This window comes from Aquila chrysaetos, chromosome 12, assembly GCF_900496995.4.
Source record: "Aquila chrysaetos chrysaetos chromosome 12, bAquChr1.4, whole genome shotgun sequence".
In the NCBI taxonomy this organism is placed as follows: Eukaryota; Metazoa; Chordata; class Aves; order Accipitriformes; family Accipitridae; genus Aquila; species Aquila chrysaetos.
In genome coordinates this window covers 23,205,338-23,232,464 of record NC_044015.1, presented here as the reverse complement: position 1 = coordinate 23,232,464, position 27,127 = coordinate 23,205,338, and the positions used below count along the sequence as shown (strand labels likewise).

The 27,127-nt window shown below is 41.5% G+C and overlaps 1 protein-coding gene across 1 annotated transcript; it reads right to left on the bottom strand.

The window, feature by feature from the left end:
- CNN3 (calponin 3) lies at positions 1 to 25,671 on the bottom strand. Its single transcript, XM_030033107.2, has 7 exons — positions 25,465 to 25,671; positions 5,254 to 5,375; positions 4,737 to 4,803; positions 3,192 to 3,329; positions 2,562 to 2,678; positions 1,676 to 1,822; positions 1 to 1,114 (listed from the first exon to the last, which is right to left on the bottom strand). The coding sequence occupies exons 1-7, from the start codon at positions 25,519 to 25,521 to the stop codon at positions 767 to 769; spliced, it is 996 nt and encodes a 331-aa protein (XP_029888967.1). The 5' UTR covers positions 25,522 to 25,671; the 3' UTR covers positions 1 to 766.
- Positions 25,672 to 27,127: the final 1,456 nt, after the last annotated feature.

Genomic DNA, 27,127 nt, shown 5'->3' with positions numbered 1-27,127 from the left:
TACCTTTAAGAAAAAAATATTTATTTATAAAAATACACTGGGATCAGTTTGAGAAGTGTGGCAATAAATACAGTTCAAGGAAGAAAAAGCATTTCTACATGGATATATTATGGCACAATAAAAGGTAAATGCACCATCAGTCATGGGACTTCTGTTGGCTCAAGACTTTGTACAAGCTCCCTTTTTAGTAAGACAACTATTTTGAAGTTTGGTCAGTGTTGATAATGGAATGAATACACAATCACAAATGCACACTTATGTCTAATGCAGGACTTACCATTAGCAAACAATACCTTAGAAACATAGTAATGATATTTAAATCACTAACATGATGTCTTAGATTTAATTGGCAAAGACCACATTTAACTTTAAGCGTGAAATTCTTTTATCTCATCTGGAAAACAGAAAAGCTGTAAATATGTAAAATGAAGGCTTAAGGTGGTATGTAAATACCTACTTAGGTAGAGATTGTGAAAATGCATAGCTCCTTATTAGACGACCTGGCTGTACAAGAGCACTCCCCCTTTCACAGTATTCCTTTTACTTCATATGCAGTTATTGTTTATGCTGTAGACTACAACTGTTACAGCACTAAAGGCAACTAGACAGGGAAAGGGCAGAGAAAGGAAAAAGGAATGTATGTAAGGCAATATTTCTTCAGGTACATTAAGCATAGTGTGTAGGAAAGACAGGTAACAATTCCACAAGGCTAGTTTCGTTCTTACTGAATAAAATAATGGCCTAATACTGAACTTCTGATGCAAAGCTAATAATCAATGCCCTGGTCACTGTACTGACCATGGTAATCTCTTTGATAGTCATCTTGGTACTCTCCGTGATAGTCATCTGGGTATTCTGCCTGATAATCGCTATCGCTGATTTCTGACCCATTAGTTCCTGTTCCTTGGCTGCCGTTATGAATGACAGGTTCTGTTGGTGCAGCACAGTATTTGGGGTCATACACTTGTCGTCCAAGCCCATACACACTCATTCCCTTCTGTGAAGCTACTTTGTTGGTACCCATTTGTAATGAAATAGTTGAGTTATCCACAGGTTGTAATATGTGCTTCTGATCGTAGATGTCTCTCCTGGTACCTGGTGCCAGCATACCAGCCTAATAAAACAGGATTGTAGAGGTTCAGTAAGAAGGTCAAGAGCTGGAATTACTAGGTTTTTGATTACAACTAGTACACCTTACTGGAAGTGCTAGAAAGTAGGATTACAGTATAATAAAACATAGCACAGCAGTATTTGTTCACTAATGGGTAAGTCACAGAAGAAAGTCCTTACAGAAAGGTCCAGTTTATTTTCCTCTTTGGAAAGAATATACTTAGTGTTCAGACTGAGGTAGTGCCCAGGAAGCAATTTCTTTTTTGCCTCTGTCTAGTTAGTACTTGAAGTTACTGTTTTCTTCTGGTATAACACAGCCAGCTGGAAATTCTAGAAGCACCTGGTCATTTCTATGCCTTAAGATATTCAGCACAGAACACACTGGTTAGTGATAAGAATTTCAAGTTCTTCAATTACTGCGTAAAAGCACAGCTGAACTGTACCCTCTCACTGCTGCCAGTTAGACTCTGCTACTGCATGCAACCACAGGCTCTCCTATCCCACTGGGCTCTCCCAGGTTGAGAGTTGTATCTGCTCTACAAGTGTCACGCGCAGTCCTGCTTACCTGACTGGCTCCTTTGTTAGTGCCCATCTGTAGGCTAATTGTTGTCTGGTCAAATGGCTTATCAGTTTGCATTTTTGGATCATAGAGGTGTCTTCTAGTTCCATAAGCAGTCATGCCTGCCTGACTGGCACACTTGTTGGTGCCCATCTTTATTGGAGAAAGGAAGAGGTGGACAGAAAAAGTGGTTTTTATTTGTACAGCAAGCATAGTCTAAGGAAACAAATATGGTTGGTAACTGTGATGGCTGACAGAAAAAGTAATTACAGTGCATGCTTTCTGCAGGTAGCTCGCCCACTACCCGTAATAAATTACCCTTTCTCCATACTGAGCTTCAAAATGAAAAATAAAGGCAACTGTCATCCTAAGGCATTTCACTGACCATGGCATTTGCCCAACTGCATTGCAATTAGAATGGATGGAAGCATCAAAATGCAATAATTAAATTTTACCATGGCCAGTAATGATTCGATTACACTGCCACAACTTCTCTACCACAGATTTTATGCCAGTTATTTTGGTTTTTATGACTATTAAGGAAAGCGGAGAGAAAAAAAAAAAGTTTCTACCATATAAGGAGCTTTAGCTGTCCAAAGACTCCTACTTTTAAAACCACTTTAGAGGACACTCCTAATATTAGCCATTCCTTTCCTCCTTATCACTCTTATTGCAGATTTAAAACAAACAGAAGAACCTTCTAGACAGTCACTTGAGCTTATAAAGCCAATCAACTGCTTACAAGAATTAAAACCTCATACCTCATTCCATGATAAGAATATATTGTAATTCTGCAGCTGTTTTTGCATAAACCATATATCAGTTAATCAAAACAAGAAAGTTGTTTTCAAAAAAAAAACAGATTAGCTGCGAACTTGAATTTCTTTCTTACCTGCAGGCCAATTACACTTTGACCAGCTTTTAGTTTTCCTGCATCAAAACTTCGTGCTTGTTTCTCTGCATATTTGACACCAATATCAATTGTAGTATGAAAACCTTTAGTTTTTGCCTATTTAGGGAGAGGGAAAATAGAATATTCAGTGTTTAAAGTATATTTTCTGCTACTAGAACACTGGCTTTACGGCCCTGACCCTGAGCTCTCAAGGGATGCCACAAGCAGGTTTATCTCGAGACACTCTCTGTGTTGGGGTGAGAGAAGGTAACAGTTCCCCATGCCATTTGAAGGCAGCACTCCAAAGCTACGTAAGTATCTTGTCAGAATGATATTCTGCAGGGATTAGTGTTCTCCTGTGAGCCTCCCCAGTTCTGTGTATGCACACGCAGCTCCAGAGCAAGGCCATCTGCAGTCAAGAATCCTAACTCTGAACTCCAAGCCTCCCCTGGAGGCATGCGGTAGACCACAGCCCTCTGAAGTGCAATCTCTGCAGTACCTCAGACTCACAGCGGTATCTATCACCTCTCCTGACAGGCTGTATGCTGTTTTCTGTATTTACATCAGTGGTAAGGGTGCATCTGGACTGGCATGTGGATTTGTGCCAATTCCAGGGGTACAAATACTTACCAGACCTGCTAGCGCCACTAGAGTAGTCTGTACTTGAGTCATATTTCCATTTTCAAAAAGATCATTTGCTTCAAAAATATCATGTGGCTTCATGCCGTAGACTTGGATGGCTTTGATAAAATTCCCAATGTTCTCCAGCTAAACAGAAACAAAAAAGTGTTTTCTGCTCAGTGTTTCAATTCAGAAACGAAGTAATTTTAAAGCTTTCTGGTGTTGATTGGTTTGTTTTGCTTGTTTTGCACAAGTTCTTTGCTTTGTGCAAACTGGACAAAACAGTTGGCATGGTTAAGAGTGACTGGTGGGAAGTATGAGATTATTTTTCATTAGTTTTAATATTGACTTCAGAAATCAATCTAAGCGTTTATTTAGCCTGGCATCTCTCCGTCAGTGCGTATCACATACTTTGTTAGAGGGGGCTTTGATGACAAAACTGTCTCAACTGTGTCCATTCCAAGAGAAATCCTAATCTAAAACCTGCTTCAAATGGGAAAATTTGACATAGTGTCCGTGCTATCTGACTTCAGCAATTGATAATTTTGAGTAAAATAAAGTCATAACTATGTGGATAGTAAGAACACTTAACTTAGGTTGAAGGTATTATCTTGCTCACTTCCTGGAACAAATTCAACTAAGCTTTTGGGGGTTATTAGCACTTTTTTGCACTGTGCGCTGTAGAAATTGGAAAGCAATATGGAGTATAAGGAGTGAGGACTGAATCTCATCTTTCCTTCTGAAGTCTTAAGAGGTATTAAAACTTGTTAAAAACATAAAAATCCTCCACCATATTTAGAAGTGTTCAGTGCCAATAAACCCAAGAGGCTGACATAGCAGTATTAAGGTAGACCCAGCAACAGTAAAGGCAGTCAACTCTGACCAGCAACCATTCCAACGCTTGTTCTAAATGCATGTTGCCTTTGATAGTCCCTTGGGGGTGGTGGTGGTGGGGAGTGCTAGATAGAGCACTCATAAGAAATCAAATCTGGATATACTGAAATAAAATACATACTGTAGTTTGCACCATATTGTTTTCTGAGTTCTGTTACACAACCATTTCTTCTGAGACTCTTCGGGTCCTTTCCCTCCCCATCCTTTCCAGCTGCTTTCTCAGGAGGACACTTCATACAGTGATGTCGAGGTACATGCAAGCTGTTGACCTAACGCCTTGCAGCACTGCCTGGATGGTAAACTCCAGTTGTGATTTAATAAAAAAAGTTAACAGCTTTATTTTAACTTGGAAAAAAGGCCTTGCTATAGGGCTATATGTTGTTCTTCCATCTGAAATTTCACCTAACAGCTAAAGCACTACTATTAAATATGTATACTCAACTGCCATTTATGAGCCATCTCAGCTATAGTTGCTTTCCCTTAAATGCTGTTCATGTATGCAGTATCCTCAACTGTTTTGTACGTATCATATACAGAACTTGGTGTTATTAAGATTTAAGGTGTACTATATTCACAGCAAATTTGTTAATACAGAACAAAAGAACTGTTTGGGGGTTGGAGGGGTTAGAGGTGTAGTTTTGGGGTTTTTTTTTGTTTTACCTGGTGCCAATTTAGTTTTGATTGATTAATTTTCTTCACTGATCCTGGCTGCAGCTTATTTATAAGCCTGGGGAGGTGAAAAAAAGGGAAATGCTTAAACAATAAATCTCATCCTTATACCATCTGTGCAGGCATTATATAATATTTTCACTCATGCTTTATTAGTTGCATTAGTTTCATCAAAATGGTTAATTTTTTGGTTTATACAGAGTGCCTAGCTCAGATCTCAGGTCGAACAAGTCTAACAGACCGTAAGAATTATTGTGTGCCATTTGATTATTACAGAAAAGAGCTTCACCATTAAATTTAGAAATACTTAGAAATCTTTTCTGAAAAATAAAGGAGATTTAAGTTTTCATTCTTTTCCATAGTTTCAAAGAAGCTGTCTCCCACCCTACTGTCAGCTATCATTGACGATTATCGTTGATGTGTTTGAAGGGGAGTCTTCAGAAAGTCCCTCATTAGTTCCTCAGAAGTGGAAAACTGTTAAAAATAAGGTTACTTAATAAATGCTTACTCGCATAAGATTATGCCATCTTTTAATCCCAGTTGAAAGTTTGCTCCAATGCTCAGCCCTGTAACCTCTTCTATCCAGTTACGCAGATCTTCTTCTATCTGGGGGTCATATTTCAGGGCAATCTGTAACACAAGCAGTTATAAAGTTACTTTATGAGAGAAAACTGCAACTCTTCCCCCCCACCCCTCCAAAGCATTTCAAAGAGTATGCTATAGCATTTATCCAGTAATTTTATTGCTGGATTTTAAACTGTATTTTAAATATCAGAGTACAGATGTAAGTCTTTTATCTCTTTTACTATAATGTTTATGGCTTTACTAAATGTTTATCTGCAAATAGTGCTTTGAAGCACTTAACAGTTCTTCCTACTGTAAGAATTGCTGGAGCTTGTGAATAGTCTTTCAACAGCTGCAGAGGAATGATGACCTTTTTGAAAAAATATTCTACCCAAGTTGTACTTCAGCAGGAAGTAAAAAAGTGAAATAGTGTGTTATGAACACAAGAACTCTCAAGTGCCATGCTATCAGTACTACTGCTCAGATGTAGATTTTTACACAGGAACTTTATTATATAATGGATTTTAAGTTATTCAGCCAAAGATTATGGTGGGTTTGCTTTTTTAGCTAGGTTATGATTAATGGAGATGACCTAGTAAGTTTTCCCCTTGTTGCTACAACATTGAGTTATCTTGCTGGGGATTCTGAGGGTTGTGTGTGTGGCTTTTTTAAACTTAAGTTTTAGTATGCCTGCTACTTCTCTTTTCTTTGGCCTTGCTGGAAGACTCTGATGGAATAAACCGTGATCTCATGTCTTAATTGCAAAGAGAGAAAACCTGCAATGGTCTTTGAAGTTAAAGGCATCAGAGGCCTAGAGTTGTTAGCAAGGTGACTTAAAAACTCCTTTTCCAGATGTTCAGACTTCGCTACTCAGTGTGTCAGTTTATACTTCAGTCACTAGAAATCAATCCATGTGAATGGAATGCTTAAAACTGGTAAACTTCAAAAATGCTAGCAGCTAACAGGGTCCATGCTCCACTCTCTGCCCTTTGTTCCCTTCCCCTCCCCTGAAGACACTGAGAAGCAGCTCAAGCTTCCTTCAGCCTAAACCTGTTACTTTTGCAATACTTTTCAATATTGGCGAGTTAGAGAAAAGGGATTATATCATTGAAAGCATTGCTACTTTTTCTGCAAACAAAACAAGTTACCTGAGTACAAGATTTTTATGGCATAAATAACCTCCGCTAGTGCAGAGGTTGGTAACACTTTTCTGCCTTCATTAGAAGTTGTCCCACATGGATCAGTGAGTGAGATGGGGAATGAGGGAGCTACCATGAGAAATCTGACAGGCAAGCACAGAATATACTTGCAGTGTTTCTAACTAATGGAAAATCAGCTCAGCTACCAACAGTTGCTTACAAATTCCTGAGAAGAAACTCATGTAAAGCCATTTACATTCAGATGAAAATGTAAATTTCAGACTTTTTACATATAGTCTTAGACTTCAGCACAGAAAGGTCCGATATTAGCACCTATTTATACTGCAGGACATGGTAATTCCAACCTATCCAAATTACTTGGATAGAGGCAATTGCTACATTTTAGCTAGCGTTAGTAATCCCCAACTCCAAACTGACCAAACTAAAAATCACACTATTCTGTTCTCTATTTTTCTTCTAAAGGGAATGGAAAATTCCTGTATCTCTGGCTTTACTTCAAAAACTTGTCTGAGTAATACTTATTTTCCTTAGACTATCTGTAACAGTGGTGCTGTGGTGCCTTGGTTACAGATCAGGATAATGGACTAAGCCATTCCCTTATTCAGATCTTGAGTCATGTGTAAAATTCTGTGCAATATTCTGCACAAGATGACAAGTACCTCAGTGCTTAGACCAAAGCTGGTCTAAAATAATCAAGGTACCCCTTTTCTCATTGAAGAAAAAAGGAAGAAAGTTCAGGTAATACTGCCTAGCGTGAGGAAAATCTCATGACTACTTTTTTTTTTTAATCACACCTTTTGGATATTAGATAGCTAAGATGAGCAGCAGACTAGAAAAGCTAGTTGAAGTTCACAGCTTCATAGAGGAAGCTGCTGCATTTTTGTCTCTTGGGTGACAGATAGTCCTCTTGTACCTTCCTTAAGTTTAGCACCAGAAGCAGTACAACTACATTCTTCATTTATAGTGATGGTAATAATAGTAAAGGGTGGGTAATCAGAAAGGTTAGTGTCTTGAAAATGGTGTATGAGGAAGTTGGTTATCAACTTTCTCCTTCCTAACCTGGTTATTAGCTTACAAACTACTTTTCATGGCTATTTTTATTTCCTATGGAAACAAGCCTTTTGTGATCACAGCCTTAATTTGTGTCCCCAGTAGCATTTGGCAGAACTCAACTAGCTTGTTCAAACTTACAGAGGAGCAGCAGTCTTGGACATAACTAAGTTGTTATTTTGTGTGAAAATAAGTATCTGTGCAATGGAGAAAGATCCCAAAACATCCCCAAAAGACTGAAACATAGCATCATACTCCTCTTACACATTAGAGAATCTACAGAGATCTTACAAAAGTGATCTTGCCCACAAAATCTTAAATTACACATACAGACAAGACATACAGTAGATAATATGTTTCTGTACACCCGTTTAAAAGAAGAAACAGGATTTGTAGAAAGGCCAGAACTTGGTATGTTCTGATACTCCAGTTAGAAGACAGCAGACAATTTGGGCTGGTAATTTTTATGTTGACAGTTCATACTACATTAAAATCACCATTCTAACATGCATGTGGGTACAGAGAGGGGTTTAAGCTAATCTCTTCCACGAGTTTTTAGTTAGTTAGAAATGTAACGAACATTATGCTTTCTGGAAATTCAGGATGTTTTGTTTTCAGTGTAGCTTAAAGACAATGCTAAGTCATATTTTAGCCATCCTGCAGTTGGATTTGTGTGGAATACAACTGGAATTGTCTTTCTACAACTTAATTTATTTTTAAGTGCTGGTAATCACTTTTTTTTTTTTAAAAGAGGAAACTAAGTCCATGATCATGCCACCAAGAGACAGATTTTAAAGATCACTCTATCTCCTCCCTCCCAATATTAAAAAAAAAAAAAAAAAAAAAAAAAAGTAAATATGTAAGCCAGTAAGAGTGAGAACCCTAAAGTCTTCTGTAAGTGTGGCTTTTTAATCTTTCTTGGCAAGCGTATAAAGGAGAAAAATGGCAAAAAATATCCTCATTTATTACTATGTGCATTCCATATGTGAGATTACAACTGAGTTGAATATTAAATTGCTGCCCCCATTGCTTGGGGAACTTAGAGGTAATCAGATGGAATTTTATGACTTCTGAAAAATATTTACTTTGTGTTGGAGTACTTTACCATGTGTTCAAATCTCAAGTTTTTCAAGAGGTTTTAAATTGTCTTGGGGTATCACTACACTGCTTATCTAGAGATAGGATATTAAAAAGTGCTTATACACGTGAGGAAACTTGTCTTATTGCCACTAAAAACATTACTATTAAATCTGCTAGTTTTTGGAATTGCCTTCACTACTGTACAGTTTGACTTAAATATGGTAAAGTTTTTGTTCTGATTTTTTGAACTAGTGGCAAACTAGGTTACAAAAAGTGAAGAGTGGTGATAGTTTCTTTGAAAATTATACTCAATCTACCTGAAAAGCTAGAGACATGGAAACTTTAGAATCTGGTTTTAAACATGTGACGAGAAGGGGTTACACAGGGAGAGTGACAGGTCAGGCACTACCAGAAGCGAGGCATTATGCTTACTCTGAATTCTTAGGTCTTTTACTCCCGATGGCACAACCAGAAGTTATGTAACACTAAGTTAGTGAAAAATTCATATTTTCCACATGTCTATCGGAGTTGTTGCAGTTTTCCTTTGATTGCTATCTACAAGGGGAAGCTGGAAGCTTTGATATAAATGAAAACAATTTTATGGCTTTTTCCATTACTACTAATCAACATGCCAATATTTGATCCTTTTTAAGTACTGAACTTTCATGGACGATATTTAAATCTTACAAGTCCACAGCAAAAGAAAATACCGTCTACTGAAGACGAAAGCAGTAGCTAAGCAGCCTCATTCAAAGTATACATCATCAGTGCCATGGAAAAAAAGCTACAGTTTCAGAACACTGTAGAAAAGATTCATTGTAGCAATGGATATAAAGATTTTATAATAGTTTAAAACCAGATAGCAGGAAGCCAACAGTTTCTTTCTTTACTTTGTTCTGACAAATCCCGAAAGATGTATAAAGTTGTAAATGCTACTATTTTTGTTGACGTACAAGAGGTACAGATTTAATAGTTAGAAGTATCTTTGAAAGGAAACTAAAGTTTATACAAGTGGTCAAAATTATAGGTGATCTAAGGTTGTGAGAGGAAAAGAGTAGGTGTTACTTGCCTATTACAAGCTGATATAGATACATGTATGCCATTGTATGCCTCAGGCTAGAATCCTTGGGTTAAACTTGATTCTCTGGCAACTTCACACCCGATTCTTGCATCTTGTTCTGTTCAGGTAGGACTTTCCTGTTTGGGACCTCTTACAGTGTAAAAACCCTCCCTCCATCTGTAGTACAAGAACAGCAATCATCACTCTTTTTATCAAGTGTATGGATTCCTGGAAACAAATGAAGTTATGCTGGCCAACTTTAATGATCTGTCTGTGTCCCTTGAAGTTACTCAATGTGCCTGTAGCATGTTAAGTTTGAGTGATGAAGTTAACCAGTATTTCACACCATAAATGATATCATATGTCTTTTTATACTAATCTTTTCCAAATTACACAGTACACGCTGTACACCAAGGGCTACATATATGCCAAATCTCTAGTTTAAGAGTTCAGCTGTCTATATTGCTGCTACTCTGGAAAAATACAGTAACAGTATCTCAAGAAGAGTTTAAGCACACTGCATATCTTTTTACAAGTCACTGGGACTAACAAACAGAAAACTTAGTAAGTTAAAAAGCAGGTATAAAAGATAAAACTTTCAAAGTTACCCATCATGTCATAACAGCTCACACTGCTTAGTTCTGATGAAACTTTTGACTAAAGCTTCAGGCTTTATGCCCCCACAGAAGGGGTCAAATGTTTAACATGCAGCCCACTAAATTTAAAGTACTAGTAAGCATTTGAAGAAACTGCTCTCTGGTCAAAAGTTTTAACAATAAAAGCATGTGCTTGTCAAAATGAGTGAACAACTCTGTCATAGGAACTGTGTTCATCAACAAAACCTAAGATTTATACACATATAAAAGTGCAACATGGGTGGTATGTCAGTGTTTTCCAAGGTAAATGAAGTACAGGGCCATGTACAGCAAGAGAAATAGCCGGGAATTTGCTTCAAGATAGTATATGAAGAGGTTACACACATAATTTTTCACCCTGGTGAACAGAAAAATAAATAAAGCCCTAAGTTTTAGATGTTTGTTAATATTCTTCACGGGGGGAAATTTGGTGTGGCCCATATCCTTGCTTAAAGTGACACAAAATTACTGATTTTCGAGTCAAAAAAAGATCGAGTAGAGAAAGCTTGCTGCATACTGTAATGAGTATGGCAGCATATTCATCTCATACTGAATTTAATCCACATCTAGCCAGGGGTTTTAATGTTAATTTTATTTTTACACATTTAGGTCATAAACTACTGAAAGCAAATAAAGATAACTAAGGGAAAAGTCCAGCTTTTATGAGCTAAAGTTGTACAGTTTAAATTTTAAGCAGCAATTTGTTCCTATATCAACTTTTCAATTTTTATTAATTTGGAACTATCTATCTGAGTGAAACTGAATTTTTATGGTTTCAGTGAAACATTCTTTGCACTGAAATAAGTACCACCCTCAGGAGCAATTTGTCTTGCAGAGGCCAAAGATACCAATGCTGATACTTCTTTATCATTTGCTTGGCACTATTTTGCAATGAGATCTTTCTCCTCCACTTTTTAAGGCTTTATGATAGTATGGGGAAAGATGAAAGCAGAATTATCTCCTGGTACCAAGGCAGAAGCTCTCAGAAGCCCTTACTCCTCAGAAGTGGGAATGAGGCAGACTACATGGCCAGTCCCAAATTATTCTGCAGAATTCCAGCTACTGGCACCTGAGCTGCCCCATTCTGTTCAACACCTGCTGTTCCAGAACACAGTTCTGAATCTCACATCTAAAATTTTCACAGCAAAACGTCTGGGACAAAAAAGTGCTAAGAACTTACTGGTTATGTGAATGACCAAGAGAAAGGCACAGAACAGTAAGTGTTCTTCTCATAAGCAGAAAGAAAGGTTTTCTAGATTTTTTTTTTTTTTAAATTATATAACTGAGTTAAAACTTTCTTGTTAAAATTCTATGGTCTAAATAGATTAGTGTACATATCTAATCTTCAGCTTCAGAGATGAGGGAGAGTGACAAGGATATAATCAGTATTTTTCTGCAGAACAGTTCTAGCGGTCTGCCAACAGAGTGGTTATTTAGTCATAGAATAAATAAATAGCGTACCCTTTGAAGTTGAGACAGAGAACCTAAGACAATGGGAAAATACAAGGTTTTGATTTTTACTGAAGGTGGGTGAGAAGAGGCAGTGACAGGATACCAAGGTTATTGTCAAGTGAAGCTTCTTGCCATTTGAACTACCAACCCAATGACCTCTCATCATAACAACAAACTGAAATTCCCTGTTAATTTCCTGTATGTTGACCAGGACTGCATGTAAAAGGAAATGTCAGAGGAGACATATTTGTGCACAAGAAACCCGAACGTAAAGGGAATGTAAAAATCCAGATGAAAACCAAAGGGGGAAGTACTTAAAAAACTGAAAGCCATGATTAAGTATGCCCTGGTATTTGAACATGTATTTTTTTCTGTCATCATGGACTGTTGTACAGAAAAGCAGAGAACACGCTGTGTTAACACTAATATTGAAAGATCTCACTATATCCCACTATGCTACTTAGCACAAAAATTTTACAGCTGTATCCATTTTGTTTAATATTCAACAGTATTTTTTTTGTTATGTGTAGCATAATTGATAACTTGCCAACATTTCACTGTTTTCTCTGTAAATCAAAATTTAGGCTACAATCTTTAAAGGAGGAATGGATGAGCATTAATCCAAAATTCCTGGCACTCTTCCCATAGGCACCAGTTTAAACTCTGTGAAGCAAGAGCAAGCCATTCCTCAAAGTTTCCAAGTCATCTTACAAGTAAGATGCCTGTAGTCATGCATGGCGTTTGTTGCCAGATCAGCAGGCTGGAAGAACTAAGTGTTCTACTCCCTGGCTGTCCAGTATGATTTTGTGACAGCTTGCAAACTATTGAAGAAGCAAACGCTACCACCTCTTCCCTCAGAGTGCACTAACAACTCAGATGTATGCCTGCCCTTGGACTGAATACTGGTTCCCTCTCATTCCCTGCAGCTGCACTACTGCAATGCTCTCACCCATTCAGATCTGTTCTCGCAGTTCTTCTCACATTTCTTATTCTTATAATTTCTTGTCATAGTCACAGTTTTCTGGCTTGTAACTCCAATTCTCCTTAGTCATCAGCTTCCACTTTCAACTGTAGCACCTTCTGGTCCTGCCACCACACATTATACTTGATATCGAGTCCCTTTGCACTATATCTTTAGTCTATACATTGCTGAACAGTTTAAATTTCTTCACAGTACATGGTTTCAGTAATATTGACTACCTATTATTTGAACTCATTGCTGCTTTCATCTGAAAAAGCACTAGGACATGAAGTTTCTTCTCGGCTAAGACAGCGCTGATCCAACCCCATGCAAAAAAGCCTGTTATTCCCTGAGGATAACAGATTCTCCTTGCTTTGAAACCTGCGCCCAGTATGACTGGCTTGAGCTCTGATATGGCACAGCAAACCTGGGCAAGTTCCGACATCACTAGCGGTAATGTCTTCTGAAACAACGTGCTGAGCACTGCACTGAAAATATTGGTAACCTGCTGTACTGACAGACTTCAGTGATACCTAGTTGCTCTTGGTTTTTTGGGTGGGGGGAATTTAACAGAACAATCTGGCCCATAAACAGCAGACCCCCCCAAAATCCAAAAACAATCTAGTTTTTCTAGTAGTAACCCAAGAAGTGTCTCCCAAGACAACTTCTACTGTAACTCTGGTAGAATGGCAGGTCTCAAAGGCTAGATGGAGCCTGCAAACAGAAACAGTGACATCAATTATCATTGTATCTTTCTGAGGGTAGTCTTCTAATCTATTGCTACTATAGCAATCCAAGAAATTCTTTCAAGTTTACTTACTTTTCTCCCCAATAGAACAGCTTTTAAAAATATATCACATTACAAGCGAACTGTATTGTGACTCTGTAGCCCTTCCCCAAGGCCCAACTGCGTTGATGAGTCTTCCAACCTCACCTTCCAAATAAAACAGGACCACAAAATCCAATTATTTAAGTCTAAGTCTCTCTCCATGCCTTTTTTCTTCTCTTCAAACCCTATTCACTTATAAAAAACCAGAGTAATTATGTTTTACAGCAGCAAGCAGCTAATTAGTAACTCATACCTCTCAAAAAAGTTAGCTAAAGAAAACTCAAGTCTGTCCATGCAAGCTTTGCATTTGTTACTCAAAATGCACATTCCCTCTGCCTCTCCAGCACAGACCATGCTGCATTTTCTCAGCATGTTTTTCAAAGGTAAACCTCAAGACGCTGCTGCTCTCATGCCTCTTTTGCCCCCACCCAGTAAGTTCAGACACTTGGCTGCTCACTGTCACTTGCGATCCCACGCATGGGCTTGACTGAAAAATGAACCAGATGACATGGCAGGTCCCAAGGTAATGGGCATTTCCCAATTAATAGTGCTCATTGTTTCCCACCGACTGCTCTGATCCTATTTGGTCGCCTGTCAGCCTGCTCTGACTTAATTCCGTGAACTCACATTAGCTGAACAGGCTATCTGAGGTGCCTGTGATAAGTATTCATAAGGAAAATACAGATTTCTCTCATTCCTACCACCACTTTGGCCTTGCACAAAATGATTCAATCTGTGGGTTTTTGTAATTTAGGTGAAAGATGTGATTTCTTAAAGTTCCTTAGCTTCTACTAGACAGCAAAGTCTGCCTAGATTTATCTTTCATACAGGTAGTAGATCAAAAGTCTCTGAATTCACACATAGCATGCTTTTCTGGTTGAGGTAATTTTCCGCATATCCAGTTTTCTTACCAGAAGCACAAGATGTGCAGATTTCACACCCTAGGCTTTAGAAGATCTTGCCTATCAGCTGCTTCATATTATTGTTTTGCTTTACCACCACCAAAAAAATTGGAAGAATTAATTCAGCACAAAGAATGAAAATAATCTGCTTCTGCTGCTCCCTGCCCTCCATTTCAGCCCCTCCCTTCCCAGGTATATCTCTGACCGGTTAAAGTTCAGTAGCTGATGCACAATGTTGATTATATTCCAGGAAACATCCAAAACTATTTCTGATATGGCCACCCAGGTAAGTTGTGCTTTAAGAGCATAAAAGGAGTTATAAGAAGAGTATGATCTACAATTAATGTGATTTTTTTTTTAAAAAAGTGATGACCATAAACACATTAGAAAACTTCTACTTAATTTTGTAATAATATCCATCTTTAAAGGCCTACCATTGAAATTTAGGTTACTGAAGAAAGTCTAAGAAGAGGAAGACAGAGTATTTGAAATTTACATAGCTCCTATAGGCAGTTCTATATAAATCATAAAATCTGTATAGCAGATAGCTGGACAGATATTGAAAAAAAATTATGATTAGATGAACTTTTAGCTCAACTTTTTGTTTAATGAAAATGTAGTTTAAGTTATATAAAAATCAAGCCATAAGCCTGCTATATTAAAGTTTATAACGAGTACAAAACAAAGCGTTACTGTTAAAGTAGGAAAGACAGTCAAACCCCTTGTCCTAGTTTCAGCTGGGATAGAGTTAACTGTCTTCCTAGTAGCTGGTACGGTGCTATGTTTTGAGTTCAGTGTGAGAAGAATGTTGATAACACTGATGTTTTCAGTTGCTGCTAGTAGTGTTTAGACTAATGTCAAGGATTTTTCAGCTTCTCATGCCCAGCCAGTGAGAAAGCTGGAGGGGCACAAGAAGTTGGCACAGGACACAGCCAGGACACAGCCAGGGCACCTGACCCAAACTGGCCAACAGGGTATTCCATACCATATGACGTCCCATCTAGTATAGGAACTGGGAAGTGGGGGTGGGGAATCGCCGCTCGGGGACTAGCTGGGTGCCGGTCGGCGGGTGGTGAGCAATTGCACTGCGCATCATTTGTACATTCCAATCCTTTCATTATTGCTGTTGTCATTTTATTAGTGTTATCATTATCATTATTCGTTTCTTCTTTTCTGTTCTATTAAACTGTTCTTATCTCAAGCCGTGGGTTTTGCTTCTTTTTCCCGATTTTCTCCCCCATCCCACTGGGTGGGAGGGGAGTGAGTGAGCGGCTGCGTGGTGCTTAGTTGCTGGCTGGGGTTAAACCACGACACTCCTAAGTAAGAGGTTCTGATTAAACACCCTGCAGTAACTTCTAAACCAACATTTTTCAGCAATTAAGCATAAGCAGAAAGAACAGTTAGCACTGCTAGGGGTGGGTAGGGGGTGTACCTATGCTCTCCATCCAAAACTTAGGATACTGCAAGGTAAGTTGTAGTCTCATTAAGCTGCACACCTGAATTCACTGTAGGTTTGAAATGCACAAGCAGCAGTATGTGTGGGCAATGCTGTATTGCAAATGACTTGTGAGAGAGGTCCCAATCTTTGCTTATTTAAGGTTCCATTATTCTTATGTAGAACAAAATGCTCAGGTGCCTTGACTGAACTCTAACTTTGCTAATGTTTTGTTCCAATTCTTTTTCATCCATTCAAAGACCAGTTCTTTATCTCTGATGTTTAACCTCACAGCTTTTTTGTTAATTTTTGTATTAAAACCTGCTAGATTCAAATAGAAGTACCTTTCCATACCACAAACATTTTCATACCATCATTTATTAATGATAAAGGATGCTATCAAGACAGACCATAGTAAAAGGCAATAGTCTTTATTTTCTTAGAAAGTTACTTGTACTTTTTACTTTTATTGGGGCTTGGTTAATACAATGATGTCAGCAAGGTAAGGGGACAGCTTCTTGCAAAAATAAGCAAAGAACATTTACCCTTAAAACGCTAGATATGTATCTGAACTACATATGCTTCATTGACTTAACACTGTATTGACTTTCATATACAATATGTAATGTAACTCAAATTGATCCCACGTAGTGTTACGAAGTTCACCAAAGCAGTGGCAGCTCAAGCTAGTCAGGCGGTGGGAATCTCAACAGGAGCCGCAGTACAGGTCCTGTTCCAGTGCATCTTTCCATTCAGTGCGTACTGGCCTGAGCTCTACTGACTTGTGCTGTCTCCATGCTCAGCACAGAAGGGAAATGTGTTCTGGTGGGGCCCATGTTAGCAGCGAGGTAAGAACTGGCTTTCACCACAAATATTTGAATAGAACCAAATCCCTTCCCAAATGCACAAGTCTGTTATGCCTTATCTTTTGCTGGGAAGGATTCTAGCATTTAGTCAATTGATTAAGGACAACAGAAAAATACTTTTCAATTAAATTACTAACCAGGAATACTAAGATAATGGTCTCTGCCAAGAGGCTGTAGCAGTGGAAATATCAACAGGAAAGCAATATAACAGGAGAGCTTTCTTAGCAGGAAAGCAAAATAAAGTTTTTATAGTAGTAACATCCGGTTTTACTCTGGGAAGAGCCATGGTCCAAACATGCAAAGCAGCGTAGGAAGATTTGTTTGGAATCCATCTATAATTCAGCCAGCTAGGACTTGCAGTAGATCAGATCCCACCTTCATGAAAGCATTTTAGAATAGCAAGGAAGTGCAGAAATATTTAGGTTTTGCCCAAATCTAGGAAAAGACTTGGTGTTCAAGTCCTGCAGGGTGTATGCACAAGCCATGTACAGTTTCACTTCGCTATACCACTTAAGGATTACTCTGTAACCAAAAGGATGTCTGCATAAATAAAGTCCTCAAGAAAAATCCTGTTTAGACCCCACAAGACCAGGTCAAGACTTGGAAGAGAAGCAACAAAGGCACTGAATGGTTAAAGTCCAACTTCCAGGAGCGAGTGAGGATCAGTAGCCAGAGCAAGTTCAGACTCCCAAGGCTTAAAGCACACTTGGCCCAGCTGCTGGGACTGGGTAAGGCAGTTTGGTGAGAGTCCAAACAGGGCACTAGACCATAGCTGTGACAGCAACACTTCATGCCTTGCTGTAATGGTCTTCTCTTACTGCCAGCTCCTCCAGTGTGACTAACACCTTCAAGTCTTTGTAATTAATACATCTAGAATCATATCTGCTTCAGGTAAAAGATGGGTCTATATAAGCAACAAGAAGTTTAATTATGTCTCCCCTCCTAATATCTACTAAACTCTGCACTGTTTCAAGGAGGGAAAAAAAAAAAAAAAAAAAAAGAAGAAGAAAAAGGGGAGAGGGGAGAAGGTTTTGTTGAGGGTTTTGTGATTTTTTTTTTTTTTTCAAGAAAAAGAAACCAAACATAGAACCACCCACCTGAAGAAAGTCAAAACTGTTTTTGAGAAGGACACTGTAATTCAATCCCACTAAATAGAAACAACATAAGTTACTCTGAGGCATTACTGCAAAACCAAAAATATTTACCCAAAAGAGAGCATTTGCTGCTGAATATAGCTATACAAGTTAACAGTTGTTTAGAATCAGATAGTTACAAAAAGCATTTTTAAGCAAAAGAGTCCCTCTTAAAGAAAAAAAGCAGGATTTTCACATGATCTCACTTAGAAAAAATCTGTTTCAAATTGCCCTACGTGTCCTGGCCTCAAGCCTGTTTTTACTAAAGGCCTTTCCTGTACAGTTCCATAGGGGATGGGAATCTCTACAAAGTTTGCCTTAAAAGGATGTGTCAGATGCACAGTGTATACGGTGTTACATAGCTACAGAAGCTAACAATTCTAAGTCCAAAGAAGTTTCTATCTTTTATTCTCCAAGGCAAATTATAAATTATTCAGGGACAAGAAAAAGCCTCCAAATTAATGTTCTTGCAAAAAAAGCCGAGGTGAGAAAAAAATCAGAGATATGCCATTATCTCAAAACAATGCATGCATGCATCCATCTATCTTTTAAGGGTATTGACTCAGCAACAGGAATATAATAGATATTTTTCTGTAAATTTTAAACTAAGTCTAACTCCAAAACCACATTCATTTGTACATTTTAAACAAGCAAACATTACTGTTTGCAAACTAACTTTTTATTTTCCAAGACTACTAATCCCATTTAATCGTCATAATTCTGTCAAACTTTGCTTTCTTCAGAGGTGTTCTGGCCATAGGAGGTATACCACGAACTTGCACATAAAGTATGCAAGACTTGATCCTTATCCCGCACCCTTAAACGTTAGCCTCAGTAAGTTTTATGTTTTTCTATCACCAGTAAAATTTTATTAATCTACCAGAAAAAGGTCACTATAACACATTTTATAAATTCACAGAAAGTGCTCTAAGTTTGAAAGTGCAGACACAGTGTGCTTCCTAAGGTTAAATATAACAACAGTTTACAGCAAACATCCTCACTCTTAATTTACTTGGGCACCATGCTTTGCTGGCAGCAGCACTGGTAGTTTCCATCTGTGCTGACCTCATGCACACACACAGGAGCAGACTGGTATAGTGCTCCACCTCTGCTTTGATGCTCATAAGGCAGCAGTAGCTAATCCCAGCTATGTCATGCCATTCATCACCTTCCTCCTAGAAAAACTAGTATAAGCCAAGAGACAGAACTGGAAATTACATCCCTCACACAGGGCTTAACACGGGGCAGTGATATATGTCTCACAGTTCAAGAATGGCTGTGCACTGTTCCAAGTGACAGTTTGGAGACACATAAGGACTCCAAAAGACAACTGTCAACTTGGCAATGACATGTCAAGGTTTACTGGGGATTTAAACTATTGAGAAAAAGAAATTAACTCCTGTGTCAGTGGTTTACAGCAACAACTACCAGATGTTACTAGGGTGGCCACTTTCACAGTTTTGTTTCATCTCATCTACTCAGGGGCTACTGACCAGTGAAACTGGATATAGGGTACGTCTACCTAACGGGGTTGTGCAAGGGCTCCCAAAGCCAAGTGTCCTTGTTTGTGCACTTGGGCAAGTAAGCATGCAGAATGGGCAATGCTTGGCTGACAAACACAGGAGGCTTTAAGCAGATGGCAGGGTTTCCAATGTCCAAGTTGCTGGCAAGGGAAGTGTTTCCGTGGCAAATTACATATCTTTTTGTGATAAGCAGAAGCAAGTATCATAGGTATGATAGTTTCATCGCCATCAGTTTGTACTTGTTAGTAGGTCTACTTATTACTGCTGTAGTATTAATAATTCTATTGAAGTAACCACAGAATTGGAAACCTATATCTGATACACGCTCGAGGGAGCAGACCCATCCTGAGACAGTAACAGTGAAAGAGGAAAATGGATTAGACACATCGAGGTAGACAGAGCAGGCACACTGCTGGAAGATTCTCCACTGCTGGAATACCTTGCTCCCTTAAAAAAAAATCTAACCAAAACATGTAGCTATTGATTAGGGCTACTGCATTAATACCACTTCTCAATCAATATGAGAAGTCTTTGCACACGGGATCTTACACTAGGAGAATACAAATTAATAGATTACTGCAGCTTAATAAAGCTTGTGTTTCACTGGGTGTCTTTAAAAAAAACATCCTCTGCAGAATTTCCAGCAAAAGGCTAAACTCACGTTTCAGCAGTTGAGGTAGCAAACACGTTCTCAGAAGCCAAAGAGGCTTCTGCCCAGAAAAGGAACACCGCATGATTCAGAAGTCGGGGGAAGCATGCAGGACCATTTTCTAAGAAGTGTTGTTGAACCTAAGTTACTGAAATCATAAGCCTGACAAAATACAAGTCTTCATTGTTTATATCACTAATGTGTTTTAAGTGATACATGTAGTTATTATGCCAAACATTGATTGACTGTAAGTTTAGCTATGGAATTATTCCACTGTTGTATTTATGTTTTGTGGACAGTTTTACTATTGACTCAGTTATCAAAACTGTACCATTAAGTACTATCCTCTTCTGTTGAATGCATTCTCTGCATCTAGTTGATAGATTTCTTGACTAAACCTATAGCAGAAGTTTTCACTCAGCATTTCATTCATCTCTGTTTATTACAGTTATAAAGGAGGTTTGGGAACAGCTCCTAAAAAAATAGGATGCTTGAAGATTAACACACTGAGAGATTTCTGGAAGACAATAAATATAAAAGACAAAGTTATAAAGTTGTTCATTTGAACTGCAGATCTGTTACTAAAGCCTGGATCCAGCTAGAAAAAAATTCACAATTCTTTGAAAAAAATACAGAAATTGGACACATAGAGAAAAGTTTCAGTGCTATGCACATTGAAACTAATATTTAGCTAGTAAATGTTGACTTTAAGAGCTATGATCAACTACCAGAAACCATGAAATAATTGGAGCAAACTGAAATTCAATGCTTGATCTTACAAAATCCTTCTGCGACCTCCTCTGAAATTCCTTTTGTGAAATCTCAGTGTATACATTTCTATTATAATATTTCTGACAGCACCAAAATATTGGATTTTTAATTTATTCTCCATGTGACAAACTGAAGACTTGTATCATGGACAAGGTCACAGAGGCTGATTTTATTTTAAACTAAACACCTGGATTTAATTCAAAACTTGTAAATCAAAGATATTGCTTCTTTAAAAGCTATATAGACATCTACATACAAGAGAATGGGAATGCAGAGATCCTGTACTGTCAGTTATTATCACTGGAGATATCCACCTGTGCTCTCAAAGTGTAAGTTTTCATTGCCTTTATCCAATAGTCCCCATTTTTATTACATCTTTTCAGACAACATTAATAGAAATACACTATCAGCAGCAAACTTTCTTACCTAAGGCTCAAAATTCAGTGAGCGAACCTAAAAGTTTGCTAAAAGAAAATAGTCTACAGGAAGTATGGAAGGGGTAAAACAAGTATATAGTAGGAACAGTTACATTTTAAGAAGGAAAAGGGTATTGTTACCGTTTTGAAAGGAGGAGAGAGAAACGGTAAGGAGAGGGCCTAACAGTCCAACTACAGGCAGGCAAAACTTCATCTAGCTATTAAATCACTAATTAAAAAATCTGAACATTAATGATTTGAATCTGGTTCCCAGTTTAAAATAGTCACAAAAAAGTAATTTCTGGACAAGCACTTAAATCTGTTTTTTGGCCTGTAGCAAGTAAAATACAGTACAAGAATTTTTTCCTCGGCAGTTTCGGGAGGATCACAATAATCATACCTAGGACTGGTTAGCATTATTCACCACAGACTTCAATTCTTTTTCATTAATCTGTATTTGTCCTTGAGAAGAAAAGCAGGAAGTACTGCTGCCCTCCTGCACACTTGCAAAATAGGAGATATTTTGTTTACAGGCTTCATTCGTCTAACAGCCTCCAGTGTAAAAAGTTTGTTTCCCTTCTTTTTCCATATTGCTAGCACTTGACCTTTCAGGGTGGCAGGTGCAGGGACAGACTAACTCACCTCAGTTACTCTGCTGTCTTTAAAAAGTTTGGAAAATGGTACTGTCCGGCGCCAGCTTCCTGACAGAGGGATGGCTTGGAAGGGAAGTCAGAGACTAGAGTCAAGACATGGAATAGCCAAATGCTATGCAAAGTTTAACTCCCCATACAGATCATATTTCTGCCGATCCTTCCTTTGACATGGAGATGAAACTGGCAGTGTATCAAACATAAGAGGAGGGAGAAGATAAATGCCCGCCCGATACAAATACCATTTCCATGGGAAGGGTGGAGTCACTAGGAAGCAGCTGAATGAACTGGAACGAACCTCTCCTTCCCCTGCCCAGCATTCCTGTTTGCTCCACACCTTATGCAGTGAGACAATGGAGCAAAAGCTTCCGCTAATTTCTTACTTACCTCAGTTGTAAATCAGACAAACATAACATTAGTTTGTAGCTTTATCTAATTGCATCACAATCTCAAGCTATGCTAACTCAGGTACCGCAGAAAATCTCCCATTGCTTAAGAAAATTATTTATTGCCTGCAGAAGAAACTATCCATTTCAATCAGCTTAAAGGGCTCCTCACTGAATATTTGTTTTAGATCAAATATCTTCTGTGATCTCAAGTAAACAGGGAATCAGCTTCAAAGGGATTACACTAGTTTGACTACCATTTATCATGCAGACAAGTTTCCTTACAGCTGAGAACCAGTACACAAATTCCATCCTTTCTTTGTAGGAACAAGGAAAAGAGATCCATAACAGACCAGACACCTTATCGGTGTGAACTAAGGTAAGGAGCAAAACAAGAGAGGCGTGGAGCCTCAAAAGGGCAACAACAACAACAAAAAAAACCAAAAAAAAAAAAAAAAAAAAAAAAAAAAAAAAGAAGAAAAAAAGCCCTAAACACCAAACTAAACAAAGATTTTAAGCTGGGAGACAGACAGAATCTTGAACATCAACTAAACAAAATTCTTATAAAGCATCAGGACATGATATATTCATCTATTCAAATACCATAGCAAACAAAAGGTCTCTCTGAAAGCCAATACAATGCCAAATGAGAAAATAAAGAATAAAAACCGAAACCAAGAGACTTTTCTATCCAGCACAGCTGGGCCCTCAGGCAGCATAGCTATCAACACGTCTGTTTTCTGCAGAAAAACACTACTTGGGGATTAGCACTGAAAATTTCAAATAAGGGTATCTAAACATTCACCATCGTTCAAGCAGGAAGGTACCACAGATACTTACAAACATTACACCAACACCACATTAAAAAAACCCCCAAAACATAACACAGTAGTTTGCACAAAGGTTGTTGTTTTAGAAAGCGCGATTGATTAAGATCAGTACCAAAAAATGATCCACCAAGAGTTGGAAACTAGATGTTGTTCTTCAAATCTTTATGAGACAGAAGGATCTGGAAAAAGGAATTTCTGATCTCTACAGAGACATTATTCTCTGATCCTCTACAATTATACAGAGAAACAGAAACATATACTGCACAGACCTATGGAAGATACTAGATAGGAGGTATGCAATATATCTGTCTATAACAGAATTGCTTTGAAATTTGATCTCTTACAGTAAGAGCAACATTCTCAAAGTTCAAAGCTATATCTTTTGCTGGAGTTTTGTTGGGGTTTTTTTGTTTGCTTGTTTTTTTTAAAGAAGATGAGTTCATTTGTCTTTGGCGCATCTGAATAATTTTTTTCTGGTACTGCTGCATTGACATTTCCAGGGACTGCAGCAGAAGCCTGCATACAAGTAAACTGAAGCTGCCACAGAACATCCATCCCTCTGTAATATTTGCATTAAAGAAAGCAGAGAGAGTGAGTGAAATAACAGGCACTCAGCAAGATAAAGTAGAAAGCCCTTTGCATAAAGGTGTGAAATACACCAGTTTCAAACCCTCTGTTAATGCACAGGCTTGGAACAGTTCCTCTCAGGAGGCCCTAAGGAAGCGGATGACAATAAGAAACTGAAAGAAAGAACAAAGAACTTCTTCCCATCTTGTCCTCATAAAGGGATCACTGTTAAGCCTACATGATTCTGTCAATATTTTTGAAGTAGAAAATCATTTACTTCCTTCCTAACTGACACGCAACAATACACAACATATGTTTTATTGTCTGGTTTTTTTAGATTGTAACGGTGTAGATAAATCACTAAGTTTAGACTTTGGGAGCAATGGCTCTGGAAGACATTTGGTTACATGATGTCATCAAACTTTGCAGCAGAACCCCACAACCATCCTGAGGAAGCCAATAAAGGAAAAAAAAAAAGAAAGTATATTTTGTAAAGCCTCCAACACATTAACTTAGACTTTCTGCATAAATTACAATGCTTAAAGTGAACTACTTTTTCCCTCCTCCCCTTTCTACTCAGCCACAAGTAAAACAGGATTTGGGGACGCGCTGAGGCCTGAAACCAGACATGTGTGTGAAATAACCAGTTATTAAAAACCACGTTTAGAATTTGAGCCTGTGAATAAAGACACGGAGCACCATCTCATCCCTAGTTGTTTACCGGTGTCATTTTTATCGCAAAGGTTTTTCCTCTCACCAGGTAATTGTTCGCTGCAAGGTAACAGCCTGCGAAACAGGACGCTAACCAACCTAAGCACCTTTTGCTCCACGGAACACGAGAAAAACCAACGACGAGTCAGAGCAACTCAGTAACACAGGGCACGGAGGGCCCACACCTCTCCGGCAGCGAAGGCTCGGCTGCTGCCAGCAGAGACTTTGCTGCTGTTCTAAACCAAAGCGCCGGGCGCTGCGACGAGCCCCTGTCGCAGCGGCGGGCGCGCGGTGCTGTCCCTGCCGGAGGCGCTCTCGGCGGGGAGGACCGCTCCGGGAAGGCCCCGCCAGCGCCGGGCCGGGGACCCCCGGGCGCCCGCTCCCCCCCGAGGCGCGAGGCCGGGCGCCCCCGCGCGCCTTTGTGTGCCCCCGCCGGGCGGGGCGGGGCGGGGCCGCGCCGGGCAGACAATGCGCGGTCTGTGCGGGGCCCACGCCGATTGGCCGCGCGCCGCCCGTGCCCATGATGTCATGCGGCTGGAATGCGCCGCGCGGGGGGCCGGGACGCGCCGCGCGTCTCATCTGCTCCGCTCGGCTCCGCTCGGCGCGGGCCGGCTGCGTCCTGCCCCGGCGGGGCCGGCGCTGCCCGCCGCTCCGCGCCCCGCCGACCCGCTCCCCTCCGCCGGCCGCGGCGGCGTCGCGCCCGGCCCGGCCCCGCTCCGGCGAGAGGACAGGCGGCGGCGGCGAGCGGGACGTCCCGTGCCGGGGCCGCCGGCGCGGGCAGGTGCAGCCCGGGCGGCGGCACGGGACGCGGCGCGAATCGCGGCGCCGCGCGCGGGCCCGCCCGGCGCTGACAACGCTCCCGCTCCCGCCGCGGCAGCAAGTTTCCCGAGGGGCGCCGCGGAAGACAGCGCTGTCCCGGGGCCGGCGGCGGGAGCGTCCTCCCCCGGCCGGCACCGCGCGGGGCGGGCGGGGGACCCCCGCCGGCAGCCGGAGGCAGCGAAGCCCGGCGCCGCGTCCCGTCCCGGCCCCGCCGGCCCGGTGCAGACAAAGCCCGGTCGAGCCCCGCGCCGATCGCCGCACGCCCAGTACCTTGTTCTTGACCTCGGCGGAGAGCCCGTAGGAGGGCCCCTTGTTGAAGTGGGTCATGTCGGCGGTCTCCCCGCTGCCTGGGGGCGCTGGTCGCAGGCGCTGGCGGCTCCGGGCTGAGGCGAGAGTCCGCCCGCGGCCGCGGAAAGTTCTAGTCCCTCCCTCACGGCCCGGCCCCGCCGCCCTCCCCGCGGCCGTTGGAGCCGCCCGCGCGCCAATCGGGGCGCTGGGCTGCGGCAGCCCCTCCCGGCCCGCCTGGGGAGGGGGCGCGCGCGGCCGCGGGGGAGGGGCGCCCGCCCCGCCTGGCCCCGCCCCTGCGCGCCCCGCCCACCGCCGGCTGCCGCCCGGGGAGGGGTCCGGGCCGGGGCCGGCAGCGGAGCGGAGCGGGGGAACGTCAGCGGGAAAGAATCCGCTGCCACCGAGGGCCGCCGCGGGGAAGCGCCGCCGGGAGCCGCCGCGGAATGCGCCGCCGCCGCGGATTCCTACCGCATGCGGCGCCCCCGCGGGGAGCGGGAGGGGGGGGTCTCGGTGAGGGACCGGCGGCCCCGGCTCCGGCTCCGGCCCCGGCCCGGCCCGGCCCGGCCCGGCCCGACTTTGCCCTGCCCCGCCGCTCATGAGGGCCTCCTCGCCCCCGGCTAGCGAACGGCCGGTACGCGGTGGGAAGCCCCCGCCGGACCGGGATGACAGCGCCGGCAAAGCAGCCGGGAAGTCGGGGAGGCCGGCGGTGGCTCCCCGTTGCGCGGCGGTGCCCTCCCTCAGGCCCTTCCCGGACGGTGCGAGACCGGGGGCTCCCGCCCGCCGCCGGGGAGGAGGGCTCGGAGAGCCCGGCCTGAGGGGTGGCCGGCCTCGGGAAGGGCTGGCTGCTAGGAAAGGCCTCAGCCGCTCACGCGAGCAGCTCTCTTGCGCGGCGTGATGGCCTGGGACTACTTTTGGAATTTCTTTAAAAGGTCACAAAATCACAGGAAACTTTGAAAGGCGCCGGGAGATCGCAAAAAGAGGGGAGAAGAAAAGTGCGCAAGTCGTTGCAGTGAGATTGAGGTGGGGTAGGACGACGGGCTCGTCTCAAGCTCATCGTTCCCCTGCACCGTGTTTTGGGGATGAATCCCTGCAAGAGCCAGCACCTCCGGATTTTGGTGCGGGTCACTCCCTTCCCCTACTGCGTTAAGGCACTAATGAACCAACGCAGGGCTGTGTTGGCTACCGCTGGGGAGGGCAGCCTGTCTGCTCTGCAACGAGAGTCCCATCCCTCTTTGGAAAGCGTGGGGCATACATAAGGTTTGCATGCTGGGCATACCAGCGGGATTACACCACATCCAGCCCAGGGAGCGTTCGTTCCTGGCAGCCAGCGGCGGGCCACGGCTGGCCTTGGCACTGAAGCCACTCTTGAAAGAGAGTACAGATTCAATACTTGGGTCCTTGAGTGCAGTAGTGACCCAAAAATACAGCACTGTGTTTCCTTCAGTGTTACTGTAACCCTGGGCATACAAAGTAACCTTTCAAATACAGTTACATTTTAACAAATTTGGGGGGGGGGGGGGGGGAAATCAGGAGATGATCTGCTGATAGGACTAGCCGCGTAGGGACTAGCCAAGTAAGAAGCGAACAGTAGTCTGTAAGACTGGCTGCTGGAGCTGTGGCCCACCTAGCCACCTACTTAGTATCCCCC

Coding starts and splice junctions, on each gene's coding strand:
- CNN3 (XM_030033107.2), bottom strand. CDS start 25,521: ATGACCCACTTCAACAAGGGGCCCTCCTACGGGCTCTCCGCCGAGGTC. Junction 4,804..5,253: donor GATGGCATAATCTTATGCGA/GTAAGCATTTAT, acceptor TCACCTCCCCAG/GCTTATAAATAAGCTGCAGC. Junction 1,115..1,675: donor CTAACAAAGGAGCCAGTCAG/GTAAGCAGGACT, acceptor CTGTTTTATTAG/GCTGGTATGCTGGCACCAGG.